The sequence below is a fragment of the Mercenaria mercenaria genome, chromosome 2 (assembly GCF_021730395.1).
Source record: "Mercenaria mercenaria strain notata chromosome 2, MADL_Memer_1, whole genome shotgun sequence".
NCBI classification, from domain to species: Eukaryota; Metazoa; Mollusca; class Bivalvia; order Venerida; family Veneridae; genus Mercenaria; species Mercenaria mercenaria.
Genome location: NC_069362.1, coordinates 4,048,528 through 4,062,275, shown reverse-complemented (window position 1 = coordinate 4,062,275; position 13,748 = coordinate 4,048,528). Strand labels below are relative to the sequence as shown.

General features: G+C 35.5%; 1 protein-coding gene across 4 annotated transcripts in view; it reads right to left on the bottom strand.

Annotated features, from left to right (window-relative positions):
* Positions 1-13,748, bottom strand: part of LOC123563041 (putative sodium-coupled neutral amino acid transporter 10) — a 44,437-nt gene that overhangs the window by 8,296 nt on the left and 22,393 nt on the right. For all 4 annotated transcript variants that reach the window (XM_053528626.1, XM_053528632.1, XM_053528623.1 and 1 more), the window contains exons 9-13: positions 13,348-13,539; positions 9,932-10,043; positions 5,864-5,982; positions 1,588-1,756; positions 891-1,000 (exon numbers count right to left, since the gene is read on the bottom strand). In XM_053528626.1, coding sequence (XP_053384601.1) covers positions 891-1,000; positions 1,588-1,756; positions 5,864-5,982; positions 9,932-10,043; positions 13,348-13,539 — 702 coding nt within the window. The remainder of the gene's footprint in view (positions 1-890; positions 1,001-1,587; positions 1,757-5,863; positions 5,983-9,931; positions 10,044-13,347; positions 13,540-13,748) is intronic.

Sequence of the window (13,748 nt, the reverse complement as noted above, 5' to 3'; positions counted from 1 at the left end):
AAAAATATTAGGTAATAAGAGAGGTAAAGAAGTGTATCAAAACACTATGTAAGTATAATTCTAAGCAATTAGGGGGCATAGTTCATAAAATATTGGTGCAAGAGTTATGCATTTTGTGTTATATGATGTGGGTGATGATGTGGTACAACTGCTTCAAGTTTGAATCAAATGCATTTCATAATAATTGAGATATAGTGAAAATGCATCAAAATTAACCTTATATTCTAAGTAAAAGGGGGCACAATTCATGAAAAATTGGTGCCAGAGTTATGCATCTTGTGTCATATGATGTGGGTGATAAGGTGGAACAACTATTTTAAGTTTGAATCAAATACAAGTAATAACTGAGATAGAGTGAAAGTGTATCAAAACTTTAATCTGAAATTCTAAGTAAAAAGGAGGATAATTCATTAAATATTGGTACCAGAGTTATGGGCCTTGTGTCAAATGATGTGGGAGATTATGTGGAACAAATACTTTCAGTTTAAATCAAATTCATTTAGGAATAACTGAGATAGACTGAAAGTGCATTAAAACTTTAAAACTGAAATTCTAAGTAAAAAAGGGAGGATAATTCACAAAATATTGGTGTGAGAGCTATAGCCCTCGTACCATATGTGGGTGATGATGAGGAATAACTATTTTAAGTTTAAAGGAAATGCATCAAGTAATTAGAGATAAGGAGAAAAAAGAGAAGTGTAAAAAAAACTTTAACCAAGGTGGGGATGCAGAAAGACGTTGACGCCAACGCCGGGGTGAGTAGGATAGCTCTCCAGATACTTCTTATAGTCGAGCTAAAAACCAATTAATAATTTAAAACCTCAATTATTTTAATTCATCTGCTTGATTTATATTTATGAAATTGAGTTAAACAAGGAAAGTTGGTTTACAATAGCCTCTTTGGGTTCCTGTGGTTCCTGGGGTATTGGCGGTTCCTGTCTCTCTTGTATACCAACTTGTTTATCTTGAGCTTTACTTCCATTACCAGCAACAGCCATGTCTAAAAAATTAAAAAAAAACAGCCAAATTCATTGATAGCATATTATACACTATAGATGGAAGTAACTGCTTTAAGTCAGGCCAGAAGAAGTCAATTCTTTACAGACTTATATCATTAGCAGCGTAAATATGATTATTTCTTAGGATTTATGTTAAACAAATAGCAATAAGAATATGTTGATTTCTCTGCTTTATGATAGTGGAATGGAGATTCCAGGTGCCCCTCTTGACACTCTTCCTGGCATTGGTTAGTGCTGTTGCTAATGAGGACTTTAGTATCTTTGTCATCTCAATTGATTTCATCATTGTTGTCAAAGTGACAGTACCACTGTCATTGTCAAAACTCATAAATAAAGCAAAACCTATGGAAATAGATTCAACAGCAAAACAAATACATTCTAAAGGTATTGTGGATCACCTGCTTTTCTAATGTTCATCAGCAGGTTATGCAGAAAAAACTTTATCCAATAAAACGTAAAAACATAGATTCTAAATGCCTCTTGGTAGCAAATATACTCTTTTCAATTTATCCATTTGTCAAGATTACTGTAAACAGGGTCTGACCTAAAATGTTCTATGAAATCATACCTCCTTTCATACTGTCGATAAATTTTCTTGAGTTTTCCAGTTTGGTGATATCTAGTACAGGGTTTGATTCACCTGTATCTAAAGGATCTACCTTTACTTCAGTTGATTCTGTGGTCAATATTGTATATGTACTAGCTATCATTATTGTAAACCCAAATACGAGAACAACCTGTGAATAAAGAATGAACATTCTGCATTATTATAATTATACTTGTTTTAAGGTAGTTCTGCACGTTTGGATCAAAATTTTTTCTACAATGTAGAATTTGATTAAACTCCAATTTTTCAAAACTTCAAAATATACCTAGAAAATTCAGCAAATAAAAAAGATAGGGTCGTGTGCTTGATTTTTTGCTAGGCTGGTTTGAAAAATTTGGACCTCAGGCAATATTTCATAATGGGAGTCTATGGGAAAATCATAACTTTCATAACATTTTAGCGAATAGAATTTTTTCTACAATGTAGATTTTGATGAAACTTCTCACAATTGTAAATAAACACATGACTTATAATTTGATGAAATAAAATGTATAGGTCCGTGTGCTTACTTTTGAGATATTTTACCATGATTAAAGGGAACCAGGCATTTCAAGTTAATTTTAAGAAATTATTTTGATTTTTTTAACGTGTCATATGTTTTAATATCATATTTTGACTTTAGAAATATAGCAACAGTGCCATTATAACATATTTACTCACATGTTTCGATTAATTCATAAATTGATTTTCATTTCCGTACGCCGAATCCAGGCTTTATTCTACGTTTTCCGGATAAATAACGTTATGCCATCACTTCCGGTTTTTCAAACGTGCAGAACTACCTTAACTCTTGTTAAGTTGGAACCAGAAATATCAAATGGGAATGATGACACTGGATACTAAGACACACTATCAAAATAAAGGAAGGGGGAAGGGCGAGGATTGGGGTCGGGTGGGATGGGTTGGGGTTGGGTTAGGGTGGTAATGACATTGTGGTAGTGGGGCAGGCAATGTGGGCTGGGAGCTCATGATGTGATACTAACAGAAACAAGAGCTCGTCGAACACGAAATGCCCCCCTTGATGCATTCAGTAATTGCACAAGGAACAGAAATTATATGCTCACTGTAAACAAAAGTTCTACCATTCTGGTTTAATCTGACCTTGACCTTTAACCCGTTAACCTAACAAGAGATTACAGAATGATCTTGGTGCCATCCACTGAGCCATTTTTGAATGTTTCAAATTTCAAGACTAGCTCAAGGTCAAAATCAATATCAAATTTCATTTTGGTACAAAACAATGTGTATGTGGTCCAAATTTGAAAGCTGTGGCTTGAGAAATGTGAAAGCAGGTCACTAGATCAATTTCAAGGTCACAGTTCATTTTGGTAGACAGAACTATGCATGTGCTTCAAATTTGAAGGCTGTAGCTTGAGAAATGTGAAAGTAGATAATAGGTAAAAATCAATGTCAAATTTCAATTCAGAACATAAAAATATGCATGCGGTCCAAATTTGAAGCCTGCAGCTTCAGAAATGTGAAAGTAGGTCACTATGTCAATCTCAAGATCAAAGTTCATTTCGGTACACAAAACTATGCATGTGGTTCAAATTTGAAGGCTGTAGCATGAGAAATGTGAAAGTAGGTCACTAGGTCAAAATCAAGGTCAAATTTTATTTCGGAACACAGAACTATGCAAGTGGTCCAAATTTGAAGCCTTTACCTTCAAAAATGTGAAAGTAGGTCACTAAGTCAATCTTAAGATCAAAGTTCATTTCAGTACACAAAACTATGCTTGTGGTTCAAATCTGATGGCTGTAGCTTGAGAAATGTGAAAGTAGGTCACTAGGTCAAAATCAAGGTCAAATTTTATTTTGGAACAAAAAACTATGCAAGTGGTCCAAATTTGAAGCCTGTAACTTCAAAAATGTGAAAGTAGGTCACTAGGTCAATAACTAGGTCAAAGTTTTTTTCGGTACACAAACCTATGCATGTGGTCCAAATTTGAAGGCTGTAGCTACAGAAATGTGAAAGTAGGTCACTAGGTCAAAATTAAGGTCAAATTTTATTTTGGAACAAAAAACTATGCATGTGGTCCAAATTTGAAGCCTGTACCTTCAAAAATATGAAAGTAGGTCACTAGGTCAATAACAAGGTCAAAGTTTTTTTCGGTACACAAACCTATGCATGTGGTCCAAATTTGAAGGCTGTAGCTACAGAAATGTGAAAGTAGGTCACTAGGTCAAGATCAAGGTCAACTCATGTCAAGGTTCATCTTGCCACTCAAAACTATACATGTGGTCCAAATTTAAATGATGTAAGTTATGGACATGAAGATTCTTTTTTTCCCTATATAAGTCTATATGAACCATATGACCCCTGGGGCGGGGCCATATTTGACCCTAGAGGGATAATTTGAACAAACTTGGTAGAGAACCACTAAATGATGCTACATTACAAAATATCAAAGCCATAGTCTTTGTGGTTTGGACAAGAAGATTTTCAAATTTTTTCCCTAATAAGTCTATGTAAACCATGTGACCCCCAGGGCGGAGCCATATTTGACCCCAGGGAAATAATCTGAACAATCTTGGTAGAGGACCACTAGATTTTGCTACATACCAAATATCAAAGCCCTAGGCCCTATGGTTTTGGACAAGAAGATCAGAAACCGTTTTAACTGTTCCTGGCCAATGTGACCTTGACCTTTGACCTAATGACCTCAAAATCAATAGGGGTCATCTGCTGGTCATAGCCAACCTAACTATCAATTTTCCTGACACTAGACCCAAGCATTCTACAGTTATTGCCTGGAAACCATTTTACTGTTCCTGGTCACTGTGACCTTGACCTTTGACATACTGACCTAAAAATCAATAGGGGTCATCTGCTGGTCATGACCAACCTCCCTATCAACTTTCGTGACCCTAGGCCTAAGCGTTCTTGAGTTATCATCCGGAAACCGTTTTACTGTTCAGGGTCACTGTGACCTTGACCTTTAACATACTGACTTCAAAATCAATAGGGGTCATCTGCTGGTCATTATCAACCTAACTATCAACTTTCATGATCCTAGGCCCAAGTGTTCTTGAGTTATCATCCGGAAACCGTTTTACTATTCAGGGTCACTGTGACCTTGACCTTTGACATACCGACCTCAAAATCAATAGGGGTCATCTGCTGGTGATGATCAACCTCCCTATCAACATTCATGATCCTAGGCCCAAGCGTTCTTGAGTTATCATCCGGAAACAGATTGGTCTACATTCCGACCGACCAACAGACCGACCGACCTACCGACCGACCGACATCTGCAAAACAATATACCCCTCCTTCTTCGAAGGGGGGCATAAATATAAACCAACACAATAGACTAAAAGGTTTTGTGTTTTAGGGAGGGGGGAGTAGAGAGTTAAGTAAATGCAGAAAATGCAAATAAGTGCAAGTAAATTACTACTGTTCCATGTTGCTAATTGGACTGATAAACATGTATATTAAACCAGGTATTTTATCATAAAAGTACACAGATTAGGATGTTATTCAAGATATATTTTCCTAGTGTTATATACATGTTTATATATTTGTGAACAACTGGATGGACGGAAGTAAATTATCACTGAAACTTTATGTTACTAGTATTTAGTCAAGCTATTTTGGAAACTCTTCAAGACTATTTATAAACACAGCTATATCTTTTCCTCAAAGGTCAGGACACCGGTTATTATTAATTTTCTATAGGTATTTTTGCAAGTTATTTGCTATAGCAAAAATAATTTTGGCTAACAGTTATGCAAATGCAATTAACACTATGAAAATAAATTTTCTTGGTGTAATGCACACCCTAGTGTCATTCTTTTAGAACACATTTTGACATATTGCTTGTTTGTAGTAATTCTTTATTAAATCATAACACTATATATGTCATGGAGGGTAATATTTCACAATTATGGACAACACATTGACATGTTGTTCACAAACACAACCTCTTACACGTTCAATAACTTCTCAAGCACATTAATTCCCAGTTGATTTTATTTTTAATACTTTACGCATACAAAATTTGTTATATATACACATGTTGTCTCCACAGAGCCTATAGATGACTTACTACTAAAAATTAGCAAATACATGTACCAGTAAAGTAAGGTAAACTTTGTACTTTCCTACCTTTTTATTTCATATATTTTCACCATTTTACGCTAACGAACCTTTAGCTCTCAATTAAACCATTACCTAACAAAAACATGTTTCATATCCTGATAGTAGTCTCCCTTATGTAGCTTAGTTTATAACTTACCTTGCCAGTAAATAGACCTTCGGCTTTATCAGACATCACACTGAGAAAGAAGAGAGCTGGGAAGATGTAACATATCAGTGTCCCCATTGTAGCTCCATTTATACCCAGCACAAACTCAACTGAAATAAGCATCATTAATATAATAATTATTAGATATTTAATACTATTATACTATATCAAAACCATTAAACACAAAGATTTTATTTTTCATAAATTACAATTTTTCCTCAGATTTCACTGCAATTTTAAAAAATATTTAAATTTTCCTTCCCTTCAAAACTGGATTCAAAATTCCTTGTCCTTCAAAATTGGACTAAAAATTTCATTGAAATTCAAAACAGGATTATTTCCTAGCCATGCAAGCAGGAATAAAAATTTCCTTGCCATTTAAAAAAGATTTAAAATAGATTCAAAACTAGAAAATGTTTTTGTAGAAAAACACATGTCTCCCCCAAAGTATAGTAGTAATAGGCAAGAAGTCAATAGGGGTCAGAAGCAAAAGTCCAAGAGACACTGATGGTTGGCTGCAATAGGGATCATCTACTCAGCATGTCCAATCATCCCAAAAGTTTCAACATTCTGGGCCTACTGGTTCTCAAGTTATGGATTGGAAACGATTTTCCATGTTCTGGCCCCTGTGACCTTGCCCTTTGATAGAGTGACCCAAAAGTCAATAGGGGTCATCTACTCTGCATGTCCAATCATCCTATGAAGTTTCAATATTCTGGGCCAAGTGGTTCTCAAGTTAATGATCAGAAAGAGTTTTCCATGTTCAGGCCCCTGTGACCTTGACCTTTGCTCAAATGATCCCAAAATCAAGAGAAGTCATTCATTCTGTATGTCCTATCACCCTATATTTGAAGGTTCTGGGTCAAATGGTTCTCATGTTATTGATCAGAAACAGTTTTCCAATTTCTGGCCCCTGTGACCTTGAACTTCGATCAAGAGACCAAAAAATCAATAGGGGTCATATACCATCCTATTTAGTTTCAACATTCTGGGTCAAGTGGTTGTCAAGTTATTGATCAGAAATGGTTTTCCATGTTCAGGCCCCTGTGACCTTGACCTTTGATAGAGTAACCCCCAAAATAATAGGAGTCATCTACTCTGTAAGTCCTATTAAGTTTCAAGGTTCTAGGTCAATTTATCTAGGCATTAATTGCAAATGAAGTGTGACAGGCAGATGGCCCCTGTGACCTTGACCTTTGATGGAGTGACCCCAAAAACTATAGGGGTCATCTACTCTATAAGTCCTATCATCCTATTAAGTTTGAAGGTTCTGGGTAAAATGGTTCTCAAATTACTGATCAGAAACAGATTTCGATGTTCTGGTCCCTGTGACCTTGACCTTTAATAGAGTGACCCCAAAATCAATAAGGATCATTTACTCTGCAAGTCCAATCATCCTATGAAGTTTTGACATTCCGGGTCAAGTGGTTCTCAAGTTATTGAGCGAAAATGGTTTTCCCTGTTCAGGCCCCTGTGACCTTGACCCGAAACAGAGTGACCATAGTCACATGGACATGCAGGCTGATCTTAGTTTAAACAGTAGTTATTTTTAAATAACATACACATAACATGTACAACAAATTTTTACAGGTCAAATACATGGATTGGAAAACAAGCTGATAGCTTATATAAATTCCTTTCCAGGCTGATCTTGGTATGCAGTGGTGGGAAAGGCAGGCTTAATGTTAAATAATCATAAATCTAACTGCAACAATTTAGAATTTATTACAGCAATATTTCAGCCAACTTTGACATTTTCTCATATGCATTTCAATATATTATCTCTTTTTCCTGTTTTTCTCAATCTTCTTGTAAATGCATTATATTTTCATTAAGCTTTAAAAGCAATTTATGCTTGCAAAACCCTCTTACATGTGCCTTACCTACTTTATCTTCTTGGGTTTTTTATGTAACATATCCATAAAAATACTTTTTTTCTGAGAAATCTTAAGTTCCAATAACTTCACCTTTCTTTCATTTAGTTTTTTTTTAACTTCCTCTAACAATACTCAACCAAATTGATCCCCTATTAATCAACTTGTTCCAGGGTTTTACTGATGTAAAGCATTACAAATCATCCTCTGTGACTTAATTTAAAACTCCTATATAATGCAGAATGCTTTTTTACTCTGAAATTTAAGCAATGCACTTCATAAAAAAAGGCCTGTAAAGTGGGACAATTTTCTATTCAAAAGCTTGTTTTGCATTACTGATTTACTACACAAAAACTCGTAATGCATTACTGAATTAAGAGAAATAAAATTTCTACAAAATCTGTCACAATAGGATTAAACGAGAATTTAATGGAAGTGTCACTGATTAAATCTGAAACTGCAAAATGATGTAAAGCTTTTCATTTCCTAGAGAGAAAAAAACAATTCTCATTCTCCGCCTACAGCTTTTGTAAAACAAATCAGCACAACAAGTACTCATTTTGATTCCTATTTTCTGATATTTGGCTCAACATATGAAGCTAATAGTCCTAAACCTGGGCCAGATGTGGACTGAAAGTGTCCTCTATCTACAATATTGTTTATGATGAACACGTCTCTTCACGTTCTGCGTTTAAAGACATATCAACTGCTACAGTGATCAAGGGACACTCCAGCTACATTCATGGAGAAAGATCCCTGGTGCCCCTTCTATTTTTTGTCAGTATGTGTTGGGGGGGGGGGGGGGGGGGCAGAGAATATCTGGGGTTTTCTGGGGCTTTTTTTACAAATCCTAACTAGGATGTTTTACCCAATTTTTTCCCAAATTGTAAAGGCCCTGGCCCCTATCCCAAATTCGAGAAAACACTAGATTTGTGTCCATAGGACACAGATGTCCCCCTTCCTGTCACTGCACATGTGTAATGACACTAGGAGAAATATTCTTTTAGATATATGCAACAGTAACTTTTAAACAATTAATGTGTATTTTTCACTAAGTCAAGAACCAAAACTCAGGTTTGGGCGAGTGAAATCCCAAACAGAATGCTTGGTGCCTAACTTCACTAGCTATATGACAATCTCTTATTTTTTATGACTCTAAATTAAATACTTTCTGAGATACATACAACAAAAATTTGTATGCCCTTCATATGCTGACTAATACTCCCATTACGTGTTTCATGACCTTAGGTCAAATATGTTTTAAGATACATGTGACACAAATTTGTATGCCCTTTTATGCACATATTTTACTAAGTAAGGGATATTACTCTGTCTGGCTGTGTTAGACCCAAATAAAAACACCAGGTTAACAATTTTACATGCTGAATAACAATCTTGTGAGGTTTGATGACTCTGGGTCAAATACTTTTTGAAACAGGCATGACATAAATTCAGACGGTCAGACCGACAGTGGACAGGGTCGTAAAAACACACTGCAGTCATTATCTCATAGAATGGGTCTTGAAAGAAATGGGCTCAATATTTAAGTAAGAATATTAATATGTAACTTTCAAAACATATGAAAAAGTTGTTGAGAATTAAAAATTGTTATTTCAGCATCATTAAGTCAATATTTTAAGAAGATAATGTATCCTCCATTATTTCATCAATATTTTTACAGCATGACTAACATTTGTAGGAGCTTCTCTACATATTTCACAAACTATGGGTGTGTTTTTATAAATAAATCCTATCTTGTAATCCTTTTAACTGTTTACTAACACTTATGGGGTACTAACAAATATTAGAATGCCGAAATCCAATAGATTCCTGTTGAATACTGTGACATCATTAATATTTATGGGGGACTAATTTTTGTGGATTTCTTGGTTGAGTCAATCCACAAAATTTAACCCCAACGAACAAGTAAAATTCCCGTTCACTTTATGTTCAAAAGTTGTAATCCACGAATTTATATCCCCATGAAATTGCCGTTTTGACCAAAACCACGAAATTTCATGGCCACAAAATTAAATGATTTCACAGTACCTAATTGATAGATTATCATTACCTCTCCGCTACCTTAAGTAGAACTTCTGAATGGCAATGAACTCCCGCAAATCAATTTAATGACTATGAAGAAAAATTGTGACTTCACAGGTTTAAAATTAAACTATAAACTTACTGTTTGGTATAAGGATTCCAATGATCATAGAACCAACAATTATAATTATTGTTATAACTTTGAAATGTGTCTCTGGAATTTTTCCTCCACCTGGTACATCTTCTCTTGTTTTCTGTATAAAAGGGCAAAAAAAGAAAAGTTTAATAGCCAATAATTTGCAGAACAGTGCAGACAATGATCAGCCCGCACAGATGCAAGCTGATTTTGATCTGTACTGGTCACAAAGACAGAATCATTTGTCACCAGCAGGCTAAATGTTAATGGCCAAAAAAAGTTTACTTCAAACAAGAGGGTCATAATGTCCCTGGATCGCTCACCTGAGTTATATGAGCTACATGTTTCAAATGTCAAACTGACAATTTTCAGAAATTTTTTGGAAGTTTTCCTATGTACAACCAAGTAACCACTGGGGCGTGGCCAATTTTACCCCTGTGGTCATGATTTGAACAAAGTTTGTAAAAGTCTACTAGGCAATGTTACATATCAAATATCTAAGATCTAGGCCTTCTGGTTTATTTTTAGCAAATTTATGAAGATTTCTCTATGTACAATCAAGTAACCCCTGGGGCTGGGTCAATTTGACTCTGGGGAGTCAAGATTTGAAAAAAATTTGTAGAGGTCCACTAGGCAATGCTACATGTCAAATATCTAAGCTCTAGGCCTGCTGGTTTATTTTTAGAAAATTTTGAAGATTTTCTATGTACAATCAAGTAATCCCATGGGGCTGGGTCAATTTGACCCCGGGGGTCATGATTTGAACAAGTTTTGTAGAAGTCTACTAGGCAATGCTACATGTCAAATATCTAAGATCTAGGCCTTCTGGTTTATTTTTAGAAATGTTTTAAAGATTTTCCTATGTAAAATCAAGTGACCCCTGGGGCGGGGTCAATTTTGACCCCGGGGGACATGATCTGAACAAATTTTGTAGAGGTCCACTGGGCAATGCTACAAGTGAAATATCTAAGCTCTAGGCTTTCTGGTTTATTTTTGGAAATTTTTTGAAGATTTTCCTATGTAAAATCAAGTGACCCCTGGGGCGGGGTCAATTTTGACCAAAGGGGTCATGATTTGAACAAATGTTGTAGAGGTCTATTAGGCAATGCTACATGTGAAACATCTAAGCTCTAGGCCTTCTAGTTTATTTTTAGAAAAAATTTGAAGATTTTCCTATGTAAAATCAAGTGACCCCTAGGGCGGGGTCAATTTTGATCCCCGGGTCATGATTTGAACAACTTAAGTAGAGGTCCACTAGGCAATGCTACATGTCAAATATCTAAGCTCTAGGCTTCTGGTTTTTGAGAAGAAGATTTTTAAATATTTTCCTATGTAAAATCAAGTGACCCCTGGGGCGGGGTCAATTTTGACCCCGGGGATCATGATTTTAACAATGATTTTGTAGAAGTCTACTAGGCAATGCTACATGTGAAATATCTAAGCCCTAGGCCTTGTGGTTTATTTTTAGAAAATTTTTGAAGATTTTCATATGTAAAATCAAATGACCCCTGGGGCGGGGTCAATTTTGACCCCGGGGTCACAATTTGAACAATTTTAGTAGAGGTCCACTAGGCAATGCTACCTGTCAAATATCTAAGCTCTAGGGCTTCTGGTTTTTGAGAAGAAGATTTTTTAAGATTTTCTTATGTAAAATCAAGTGACCTCTGGGGCAGGGTCAATTTTGACTCCGGGGTCATGATTTGAATAAATTTGGTAGAGGTCCACTAGGCAATGCTTCAAACCAAATAGCTAAGCTCTAGGGCTTCTGGTTTTTGAGAAGAAGATTTTTAAAGTTTTTCCTTTCGGTTGCCATGGCAACCAGAGTTCTGCATGGAATTCAATTCTTTGAACAATTTTGAAAGGGGGCCATCCTAGGATCATTCCTGTGAAGTTTGGTGTAATTCTGCCCAGTGGTTTTCAAGAAGATTTTTTTACAAATTGTTGACGGACGACACACGATGGACATCAAGCGGTCACAATAGCTCACCTTGTCACTTCGTGACAGGTGAGCTAAAAAAAGATTCATAACTTTGCAAACAAGCAAAATAGCATTATGGGACCTTTGTACTTCATGTCACAGCACTATTGTGAACAAATGTGTGTAGGTTCAATCCTCTGTCACTAAGGGCTACTGAAATGTTGTTTATTAAAGATTTAAGACTGAGGGTGAAGGTCATATGAGAGTCAAGGTCAATTATAGATAGGTCAGTTTAATGGTTTTGCCACAAGGAATGATGTGTGTACGAACTAAATAGTTATTATATTCGGCTGTAGGCAATCTGGTTCGTACGCACGGATGGACAAACATTCTAATGGACAAACAGTATTAAATCTTGTGTATACAGACTTAACTGATTTTAAGCTAATCCTATGCATTATTTTGCAATGCATTTATCTGATCTACACAATCTTATTGTTAAAATGTATGATGAATTATTCATTATTACTCGGTCATTGTGATTTTTTGTTGGATTTTTAACTAAATGTAGCGGTGAACATTTTATATCATTAAAGGCATGATAAATGTTCAGGAACACGGAATATTGGCCTCTACATTAACAACTGACATCCCATCAAGTTACAGCATTCCTTTCAAGGGATGTAAATGTCGCTAACAAATTATGCATAATCTTGTAAAAGTTACTTTTCCAAATTCATTCTTCTACTGGAGATACATTGTATGTTAAACACTTACTGTTCACAAATATTTTTGCATTGACCATAGAAATTAGATAGACTTGATGACCAACTGCATAATTATAATCTAACTAACAGATGATTGTATAATACAAACTACCAATATAAAGAACTGTTTAGCTGTAGGGATATCAAGAACCTCACTTGTAAGTAACTAACTTCTCCTGTCCTGATATATTCCCGACAACCAAGTTTTACTATACACATACAAAACCTTAACAGATGCAGACAATGGATGCGTGCAATCAAACAGTCAAGCTAAACATCTGTGAAAACTTATTTTTGATGTAATGTAATAAAACTTATTGAATGGCTTGCAGGTTCTTGGTCAAAATGATTTTCCCTCAGTCTTTGGGACCCACTAGCAAATACTTCTGACCAGCAACCTTATTCAGTAGTTAAAGTGTATACTTTGCTATAAAACAACCTTTAGAAATAATAAGCTACTTTCATTTATTACGCATGTCATGTCAAAAGAACAACTTTTCAAGTGAGGAAGCCATCCAGCTGGTTTAATGAAGGTCTGTGGTTCTACCCAGGTGCCGGCTCGTGATGAACTAATGTACGGAGGGGCACCTGGGGTCTTCCTCCACCATCAAAAGCAGAAAAGTCGCCACATAGCCTGTAATTTTGTCAATGTGACGTAAAACCAAACAAACACAAAATTAAACAAAAAAAAAAAACAAAAAAAACTGTAAATTGATATGCAAAATGTAATTACTTACATGAACATGTGGAAAACAGAGTGTATACAGAGATGCTCTGCACGGGAACACAATCAGTGGTATCGTGACAGATATAGAAAACACAAACAGTAGTTTAATAGCATCACAGACAGTATTCTGCCGGAAATGATTGATGATATCCCCTGAGAGATCACCCGCATTGCAGAAAGCTATGTAGCCAAAAAATCCAACCTGAAATTGAAAGGGAAAAAATTTTGTCAGTTATCTAAATATTGTATGGAAAGTTGTTGGCGTCTGTGAAATACATATCATGATTACCAAAATTTTTCTTGGTCTTAATTTTGAAACTTTGGTGCACAAATCAGTTAAATTAAACATTCATCCTATAATCAATCTGCATGTTTTTGGTTTTCCAAACAACCATACTAAGAGGTTGCCAG